The 10,551-nt window shown below is 45.1% G+C and overlaps 1 protein-coding gene across 1 annotated transcript; it reads left to right on the top strand.

The window, feature by feature from the left end:
- Positions 1-1,213: 1,213 nt before the first annotated feature.
- On the top strand, positions 1,214-3,880 carry LOC122018685 (probable indole-3-acetic acid-amido synthetase GH3.2). The gene is made up of 3 exons (XM_042576085.1): positions 1,214-1,561; positions 1,664-1,765; positions 2,307-3,880. The coding sequence occupies exons 1-3, from the start codon at positions 1,260-1,262 to the stop codon at positions 3,694-3,696; spliced, it is 1,794 nt and encodes a 597-aa protein (XP_042432019.1). The 5' UTR covers positions 1,214-1,259; the 3' UTR covers positions 3,697-3,880.
- The last annotated feature ends 6,671 nt before the right edge of the window (positions 3,881-10,551 follow it).

The raw sequence follows: 10,551 nt of genomic DNA, 5'->3' as shown, positions 1-10,551 counted from the left end.
AGCCCATGCATTGTAGTAATGGCTCTAACTAGCCCTTTGGGCCATGCGACCTCTTAGGCTACTAATTGTGTAGATTTTTCACAGAGCCTAGTTACGTATATGGCCTAATTGGGTCATAACAATATCAAAGGTTATGGCAGCCCCAACAAATCTTCATTGACTCTCCTAGAACTCCCTCCGATTGATCAGGCTGACTGGGGGAGTGCGGACAGGGGCAAGAAAATCAAGCCAACCTGAGGGACATGACCCATGAGGAATCTATTCGATCGACAAGACCAACTCCCTTTGATCATCCAGCCCACTTGTGGGGGGGGGGGGGATGGGGTAATAGAATCAAGTCAACTCGAGGGATGTGTCCCATGAGGAATATATCCGATCGACAATGTTGACCCCTTCGATTGGCCAGGCCGACCAAGGGAGTGGGGACAGGGGCAAGAGAATCAAACCAACTCGAGGAACGTGGTCCACGAGTAATCTATCTGATCGGTGAGGTTGACTGGACTTGAGAGAGCTGAGCCCCAAGTGAGTCTGACCTAAGCTGAGGATAGTATTGTCAGATCGACAAAGCCGATCGGGGATGTGACCTTTACAAGTCATCTGTTCGACTTTCTGACCTACCGTGGATTTGATCGACATCTCTACATACTTATTGACCCTTTTTTCTATGAGTTGACCATTTTCTTATTCACCATATCAAATATCAAACTTTTTTTTTTTTTAGCAAAGATGAAACTATCACCATAGCTATCCTTAACGTAGCGACCCTACACTCTCAAAGTCCATATCATCCTTCTCCAATCCAATCATATGAATCTTAAGCTATTCAATACATACTTAATGCCTTTGATAATAAAACGTAGCATTTAGTTATTTTTAAAAACACTTTTAAAAAACACCATAACAAACTGATTGGTCCAATCACCATCGTCGCCGTTCCTATTTAGCGTTGACCATTCGATGGGTACGCCACGCATGACGAAACACTGCCACGGCACTGCTGACGCCTGCGTAGCCGGCAGCCGGACCCAGGCTGCCGCTTCCACTCCCACTCCCCGCCGCCGCGTGGGCCCCTTCCTGCTTCCTCATCCGCCCGACAGCCTCCCGACCTTCTCCCTCCGGTTGTCCATGCATGCACGCACGCACGCAACGATCCTCCTCCGCCTTCGCGGTCGCCTATATATACCGGCTCCCTTCCCCTTCCCCGTTCAGGCCTTCATCACCTCCGAACTTCTACTTCTTGTAGCTTAAGTGTCTGACCGATGGCCGCGCTCGGAGTCGCTGCTTGCGAGAAGGACGCGGAAATGCTGGCGCTCATCGAGGAGCTGACGGCGAACGCCGGGCGGGTGCAGGAGCGGGTGCTGGCCGAGATCCTGACGCAGAACTCCGAGGCAGAGTACCTGAAGCAGAAATGCGACCTCGGCGGCGCCACGGACAGAGCCACCTTCAAGGCCAAGGTTCCGGTGGTCACGTACGAAGACGTCCGGCCTGAGATCCAAAGGATTGCCGACGGAGACTGCTCCGCCATCCTCTCCGGCCATCCCATCACCGAGTTCCTCACCAGGTGATTGATTAATTTAATTTAATTCAATTACTTAATTGATTAAATTATGCAATTGGTAATTAATTTTCATGGATTACGAACGTAAACGCATGCATGCTGCAGCTCGGGGACGTCGGCCGGCGAGAGGAAGTTAATGCCTACTATCCAAGAAGAGTTGGACAGGAAGCAGCTCCTTTACTCTCTTCTCATGCCTGTTATGAACTTGTAAGTTCATATCTTTCTTTTCTTTTATATATATATATATATATATATATAAATCCATTCTACGCTTAAATTTGTAGTTCAATTTATACACATTCAAATTTTATTTATTCACCTAAGTATTTTTTTCTAGGTATGGATCTGACTCTATCTCAATCTTTTTTTTATTTACTCCATTAAAATTCATCCCTTCTATACCCAAAGTTCAATATTCCTGCATCATGATTCATGAATTCTCTTTTAGAATTTGTAGGCCTTTAAATAATTGGCTACTAATTTTTTTTATTGATATAATAATCTAAATAATGTTTTTCTTATAAACATTAACAAATGAATCGGGAATGAGATCAAATATATGAATATATATGTTAGGATTTCAAAGTTATTAATATAGTCCCATATTAAAAATACATGAAAAAAATTATACATTTATAAATAAAAATATATAATAGATCGTATCATACCATATCTAAATTACCCTTCAATATATATAATCTGATATTTTATGTATTTACTAAAATATTTAATTAAATGATTATTGTAGGTATGTGGATGGGCTGGACAAGGGCATGGGGCTGTATTTCCTGTTCGTGAAGGCGGAGAGCAAGACGGCCGGCGGGCTCCCGGCCCGGCCGGTGCTGACCAGCTACTACAAGAGCCACCACTTCCGCCACCGCCATTTCGACCCCTACAACGTGTACACGAGCCCCACCGCCGCCGTCCTCTGCCCCGACGCCTTCCAGAGCATGTACGCCCAGATGCTCTGCGGCCTCCACCACCGCCTCCGCGTCCTCCGCGTCGGCGCTGTCTTCGCCTCCGGCCTCCTCCGCGCGATCCGCTTCCTGCAGCTCCACTGGCGCCAGCTCGCGCATGACATCGCCACCGGCACGCTCACTCCCCGCGTGTCTGACCCGGCCGTCCGCACGGCCGTGGCGGAGGTGCTCACGCGGCCCGACGCGGCGCTGGCGGAGGTCATCGAGTCGGAGTGCGCCGGAGGAGACTGGGCCGGCATCGTCGCCCGGATATGGCCCAACACCAAGTACCTGGACGTGATCGTGACCGGCGCCATGGCGCAGTACATCCCCACGCTGGAGTTCTACAGCGGCGGCCTCCCGATGGCCTGCACCATGTACGCCTCGTCGGAGTGCTACTTCGGGCTCAACCTCCGACCGATGTGCAAGCCCGGCGAGGTCTCCTACACCATCATGCCAAACATGGCCTACTTCGAGTTTCTTCCCCTGGAAGACGGACTCTCCTCGGGCTCCGCCGCCACCGGTGCTCCGCCGCAGCTCGTCGACCTGGCCCAAGTGGAGGTGGGCAAGCAGTACGAGCTGGTCATCACTACGTACGCCGGGCTCTGCCGCTACCGAGTCGGCGACATTCTACAGGTGACGGGGTTCTACAATTCGGCGCCTCAGTTCCGCTTCGTGCGGCGGAAGAACGTGCTGCTGAGCATCGAGTCGGACAAGACGGACGAGGCGGAGCTGCAGCGGGCGGTGGAGCGGGCGTCGGCGCTGCTGCGGCGCTGGGGCGCGAGCGTGGTGGACTACACGAGCCAAGCGGAGACGCGGTCGATTCCGGGGCACTACGTGATCTACTGGGAGTTGCTGGTGAGATCGGAGGGGGAGGACCGGTGGCCGCCGAAGGAAGCACTGGAGGCGTGCTGCTTGGAGATGGAGGAGGCGATGAACTCGGTTTACCGGCAGAGCCGGGCGGCGGACGGCTCGATCGGGCCGCTGGAGATACGCGTGGTGCGCGGAGGCACGTTCGAGGAGCTGATGGACTACGCCATAGGGCGCGGGGCGTCCATCAACCAGTACAAGGTGCCGCGCGCCGTGGCATTCGAGCCGATCATCGAGCTGCTGGACTCCAGGGTCGTGGGGGCCTACTTCAGCCCTGCCTGCCCCAAGTGGACCCCGCAACCTCGCAATTGAGTAGTATACATCCTTATGCCTTATCGCTATCGACGTAATAAATAAATAAATATATTTATCATAATTTGTATCCCAATATTTATGCACTAGAGTGCAATATATCATTTCTTGTTCTTATTGGAGCTCTAAATGTACTTCCATGCTTGGACAGGTTAAATTTGATAAGATCTTATTTACTTTCGTTCATGTATGCTTCTGTCTGAGAACGAGGATAGGTCAACTTCTTGATAAGTCGTCTTCTTGATAGGTCAACTTATCTTGAACGAGGATGAGTCAGCTTTCTCCAATCGGGTTAATTATAGAGAAATCAGATTTCAATGAATCAGATGTTGATAAGAAGAGCCTGGTTGCTGGCAACTCAGCAGTCAGTTGATTGAGGGAAGGCGACTTAGTTGGGCAATGAATGAGATCACTTGAGTTTCTAGAAACTATCTTTCCCTAAATAAAAATCAACACGAGGTTAGAAGGGGGTTAAGGCGTGCCTTGATATTATCCCTTCGATGTTCAAGTCAAAGATAAAGAGCGGAGAAATGAATGGAAAAATATAATAGTTGTTTAGTAGATTTCATACCTCTAGCTATCTTAAGTCTTAACACATACCTTTTATATAGGAGAAAAAATTTGTTTCTTCCATTTTTTATGTCTCTTTAGTTTGTCGACTGTGACTTTTTAAGGAAAATTTAACTCTAGCGATTGTGGCTCTTCAAAGGTATGGTGGGTTGTGCGTTGTGACTCTTTAAAGGTAAGATGATTGTGACTATTCAAAGGTAAAGCAACTGTAACTTTTCAGAGGTAAGATAGTTAACGATAATTTATGTACATAAAAATTTAAATTTATAAAAAAAATATATATATTATTTTAGTATTTATTAAAGAGCAATATTTTTTTAAAAGTATTTCCTATTTTATCTTTATGATAATTTGACTTTTTTTACTATTTTTCTTTTCTTCATTGTATTTCTCTCTCTTCTCTCTTTTCTTTATAGGCAGAAGATAGGAATAACATTACTCAATTTTTAATCACATTTTAATACATTTGAAGAAGCAAAAAAAAAATAATGGACACCATATTTAGACTCCTTGCAATTTTAGAAATCCACATGAACTGAAATGGGTACAATCGGAGCTTTCTAGGTCGATCAGTAGATTTCGGTCAAAAATCCACTGATGGACCTAGAGAGCTCCGATTGCACTCATTTCAGTTTCTATGGATTTCTAAAATTACAAGGAGTTCAAATATGGTGTACATTATTTATTTTGACTTTTTATAGATGTTAACAAGCAAAATCAAAGAATCGACATAAAAGCCCACATTGGATCTGATATGGAATCATATCAGGCCCAACGTGGGCCTGATATCATTCCATATTAGGCCTACGTTGGGCCTGATTTGAGTCCATATCAGGTCCAATGTGGGCTTTTTTACCGATTCTTTGATTTTGCTTGTTAACATCTATAAAAAACCAAAATAAATAATGGACACCATATTTGAACTCCTTGCAATTTTAGAAATCCATAGAAACTGAAATGGGTACAATCGGAGCTCTCTAGGTCCATCAGTGGGTTTTGACCGAAACCCACTGATCGATCTAGAAAGCTCCGATTGCACCCATTTCAGTTTCTATGAATTTCTAAAATTACAAGGAGTGAAAATATAGTGTCCATTATTATTTTTGACACTCCTAGTGGTGGACCAGAGGTTTTGAAAAACCCTAAATCTCTCTCTTTTTTTTCTTTTTTGTTGTTACTAGGTTTGATATCTCCCATATCAGGCCCATGGGCTTCAGTGGATATGATATCAAGCCCATTGGGCCTGATATGGATATCAGGCCCAACGTGGGCATGATATGATATCAGCTTAGAACAAAAAAAAGAAAAAAAAGAAAGAGAGATTTAGGATTTTTCAAAACCTCTGGTCCACCACTAGGAGTGCCAAAAATAATAATGGATACCATATTTTCACTCCTTGTAATTTTAGAAATTCATAGAAACTGAAATGAGTGCAATCGGAGCTTTCTAGATCGATCAGTGGGTTTCGGTCAAAATCCACTTATGGACCTAGAGAGCTCCGATTGCACCCATTTCAGTTTCTATGAATTTCTTAAATTGTATGTAGTTCAAATATGGTGTCCATTATTTATTTTGACTTTTTATAGATGTTAACAAGCAAAATCAAAGAATCGGCAAAAAAACCCACATTGGGCCTGATATGGACTCAAATCAGGCCCAACATGGGCCTGATATAGAATGATATCAGGCCCAACGTGAGCTTTTATGCCGATTCTTTGATTTTACTTGTTAACATCTATAAAAATCCAAAATAAATAATGTACACCATATTTGAACTCTTTGCAATTTTAGAAATCCATAGAAACTGAAATGAGTGCAATCGGAGCTCTCTAGGTCCATCAGTGGGTTTTGACCGAAACCCACTAATCGACCTAGAAAGCTCCGATTGCACCCATTTCAGTTCCTGTGGATTTCTAAAATTGCAAGGAGTCTAAATATGGTGTCCATTATTTATTTTGGCTTCTTCATATGTATTAAAATGTGATTAAAAATTGACTAATGTTATTCCTATCTTCTACCGACAGAGAAGAGAGAGAAATATAGTGAAGAAAAGAAAAACAATAGAAAAAGTCAAATTATCAGGAGGATAAAATAGAAAATGCTTTTAAAAAAGTGCGCTCTTTGGTAAATACCAAAGTAGTGTACGCCTTTTGGTAAATTTAGATTTCCACGTGCGCCCTTTGGTAAATTGCCGCTCTTTAAAAATACGGACTTGAATATGAATATCAATTTTGTTGCTTAATACTTTAGAACCTTTTAAATATTTAAAATCTCTTCTATATGGTGTTATTATTTTTAAAAGGTGTGTTTATTTAGAGACCTTAAATGTCACTATTTATAGGGCTCATTATCATTATTGAGTTAATCCTTAATATTATGATAAATCATGATGAAATAATCATATCATATTAAAAGATATGATATTCATATTAAGATAAGTTTTCAATTAATTATGTACATTTAAATCTTATAATATATGACTTCTTTATTAAAACAAAAGATTATGCTTAAATAAAATCTGATCAAATATATGTCACTTAATAAGGAAACATTCGTAATCAAAATAAAAAATTTACAATATTCTCCCACTTGACACATATGTATTTCATCATTATGTAAACTATATATAAATCACGGTCTTCTGAACGCGAGTATTTTCTTCCATATATTACATTATATCATATTTCTCAACCAACATATTTTAATGAATAAACCTTATGTTTATTCAAGGTCTAATTTTAGTGTTATTTCTTAAATTAATTAATATATACACATACAAAAAATATCATAATTGAGTTTCATTGATAATGAAATTGTTCTAACAACAAAAATTATATAAGGGAACTGATCCTGTCCGAATCGCCGAACCAAAGGACGCTGGGCACGTGGCGCATTCCTAGTCGATGGTGTAGGCCTCCGTCTGGTCGCACGAATCTCCGGCGAACCTGCAAAGAAGTCGGGCCGGGAAGAGGTTCCCGGCGGCGACCCTCCGACGCTCAAGTCAGGTAAGCGAGTGGTGGAAAAAGTGGCTCCGAGGCTTGTAGAATGCGTACCTCCGGCGAAGTAAGAGGCTCTTTATATAGAGCGGTGAAAGATCTAATGCATGTCCACCGAGGCGCATACGTGTCCGTAGCCCATACCTCGGTATGTACCTGTCAGAGAGCTTACCTGACACCATACTGCTACAGTCCAATCACGTCTTCGATGGGACAACAGAACACCTTGTTGTCAGACTTAGAGTATGGCCTAGCCGTAGGACTTGACGGCTGTCAGAAGATGTTCCTATCCTTCGCCCACCGCCCGGCCAGGACGTCCGGCCGGCCGGCCGGCGCGAAGAGCGTCGTCCGGACGGCCTTAATTCCCGGCGCCAGCCGGCCGACGCGCCCATTATGTCCTGCCTTCTCTTAGGCCTTCCGCTCGATCATTTACTACTTCATTGAGCGTCGGAACCCCGACCCCTGTCAGGGCGTCTTTCTCTATCAGACGTGTACGGGCAGGCCGATCGGCCTGCCCTTTTGTCATACGTCCGGTCGGCTCACCCTTCTCCGACGGACCACCTGGCCCTCTGACCTCCACGTGGCATTGACCCCTCGTTAGGGGGTCCCGGGCTCTTACCACCGGATCAGGAACCAAGTCTCATCCTCTCTACTTGATCCCTAAATTTCAATGGTGGTATGCCTTTAGTTTGTTGGTGCAGGTTGCACTAACGTTCTAACTTATGTTTTGATGAATGACAAAGTAAGTTAAGTTATGTTTAATGTGATCTAACGATTTAATTAAGTGTGCAGGAGAATTCCAGATAAGTCGACGGGCTGATCGGATATCTGGCAAGAAATCCAGCTAGGTCGATAGGCTGATTGAATAGCTGGTACGAAGTCCAGATAGGTCGACGGGCTCCCTCTTCCGCCGCCAAGAAGCGACCCGTGACGACACTGATCGCACACACGCCGCCGTCGCCTCTCTCGTCGTTGGCGAGCCAGTGGTCCTCCCTCTCCTCTCACTAGCAGATAGGGATGTAAATGAAGCAAACGGTTCGCGAGCTATTCGGAGCTCGATTCGGTAAAAAGCTCGTTCGAGTTCGTTCGTTTATCTTATCAAGCCGAGCTCAAGATCGATTTCGAGCTCAATAGTTTTATCGAGCCGAGCTCAAGCTTAAAAATATTCAGCTCGTGAGCTCGCGAATATGTTTATTTATAGGCTTGCGAGCCTTAAACTGAGCCAAAAAACGAGCTCTAAAATGAGCCAAAAACATGAGCTCTAAAACGAGCCTTAAAATTGTTGGTTGGTCCTAGGAGGATCGTACCAGTTTCACTGTACAAAAGTTTTGTACAAGTGTCGAACCTTTTCCTAAACAACCTATTGTGTTCTTTAGAAGTTAAATTATGAATCGCAAACGGAACTTAACATTATTGATTCCAAATTTAACTTATCTGTTCTTAATGGTTTAAACTTGGATCGCAAGCGGAACTTAACACTATTGATCCAAATCAACTTATGTTATAAATTTAATTAAATATTAATTTTTAAAATTGGCTTCCAGGACTGCATGGCGAGGCACATGACCTTTTTGGGTATGGGAGCATCCACCACCGCCTAGACAAAGCCTTTTAAGGAAAGCTAATATTTAATTTCCTTATATAACTCTAGGTTTAACCAAAAGGAACAATCAAATCACAAATAGAAAAACAAAGAAAAACACAAATTCGAAACAAATCCGAAAAGTCTAGAATCATATGCCTCTTGTGTTTGGTATTTCCAAAAATAACTATACAAAGAAAACTAGTATGATGCGAAAACAATTACTAGTTATACCTTTATTTGTAAGCAAATAACCTCTTGATCTTCTACCGTATTCCTCTTCTAATCTCGGACGTTGTGTGAGCAACGATCTTCCGAGACGAGAACCACCAAGCTCTTTCTTCTCCAAGCTAGATTCGGCCACCATCAATTCTCCAAGAGAAGTAGAGATCCGACCACCACCACCATGCTCCAAGGGATGCTAGAAACAAAGCCTCCTTTTCCTCCTTCTCCAAGCAAGATCCGACCACCTTCCAAGCTTAAAAGGTGGAAGAGATTCGACCACCAAGGAGAAGAAAGAAAAAGGAGAGGGAAGAACTTGAAGGGCCGGTCACACCAAGGAAGAGAGGGAGAAAAAGAATAGAGTTCTCTAGCCATGAAGACACCTCTACCTCCTCTTTTATAATCCTTGGTGATCCTGTCCGAACGCTGAGTCGACGGACGCTGGGGACGTGGCGCTCTCCCCTATCTCCGAACTGATGACGTGGATCTCTGACCGACCGTATGGATCTCCGGCGAACCTGCAAGGAAATCGAGCCGGGAAGGGGTTCCCGGCGACGACCCTCCGACGCTCAAGTCAGGCAAGAGGAAAACGATGAGGTGGCTCCAAAGATGAGAGATCGCGTACCTCCGGCGAAGTCTACGGGCTCTTATATAGAGCTGTGGGGAGGCTTATGCACACCTACCGAGGCGTACACGTGTCCTTTACCATACCTTAGTATGGGCTTACCAGAGGAGCATGCCTGACACCATACTGCTACAGTCCGAGCATCTTTCTGATGGGACAGCAGAACCTTCCGTCGTAGGATTTTGCGTATGACTTGGTCGTCGAACATGCCTATTGTCAGAAGATGTTCCCCAATGTCCCCTTGTCCTTGTCTCTTTTTTCCCCGAGCCGAGCGTCCATCCGCTCGGCAGGCATCGGTCCGACCGGGCGTAGGTATCGGTCCGACCGGGAAGATTTCACTCCATCGCGTGCTCGGCTGAGACTGTTCCTTCACAGCATTGATGCTTTACGCCTCGGCCGAGCGGGCTACCCGCTCGGCCCGGCGACCGTGTTCACCATGAGCGTCGGAAACCCGACTCCCCGTCGGGTATCTTTGATTCCGCCCGGACCCGTTCGGCCGGTTGACCCGACCCTTCTCCGATCGGATGGACCTCATGCTGACCCTTTTGACTTCTGACCTTCACGTGTCATTGGCTCCCCGCAAAGGGGGCCCCCCGTCCTTACTGCCGGATCACTTGCCTCCCCTTCAAGTCTAGTCGAAGGAGGCGATTAGTCCGACTGACTGGACTGCCAGTCACGCCGAGCGGTGTCTCTGTGAAACTATCCTCCGCTCGACCCCCACGGGGGTAGCTATGACCTTAGTCAACGCTAACATTCCTCGGATCTCTTCGAAATTTGTGCTAATCTTCGACATTAAGGCCGGGTATGCGCTCTGTGCCTCGTGAAGGCGCTCATTAAATGCACTCCAGTGGTCGAATGCC

The sequence above is a fragment of the Zingiber officinale genome, chromosome 9A (assembly GCF_018446385.1).
Source record: "Zingiber officinale cultivar Zhangliang chromosome 9A, Zo_v1.1, whole genome shotgun sequence".
NCBI classification, from domain to species: domain Eukaryota; kingdom Viridiplantae; phylum Streptophyta; class Magnoliopsida; order Zingiberales; family Zingiberaceae; genus Zingiber; species Zingiber officinale.
This window is presented reverse-complemented; position numbering and strand designations above follow the sequence as displayed.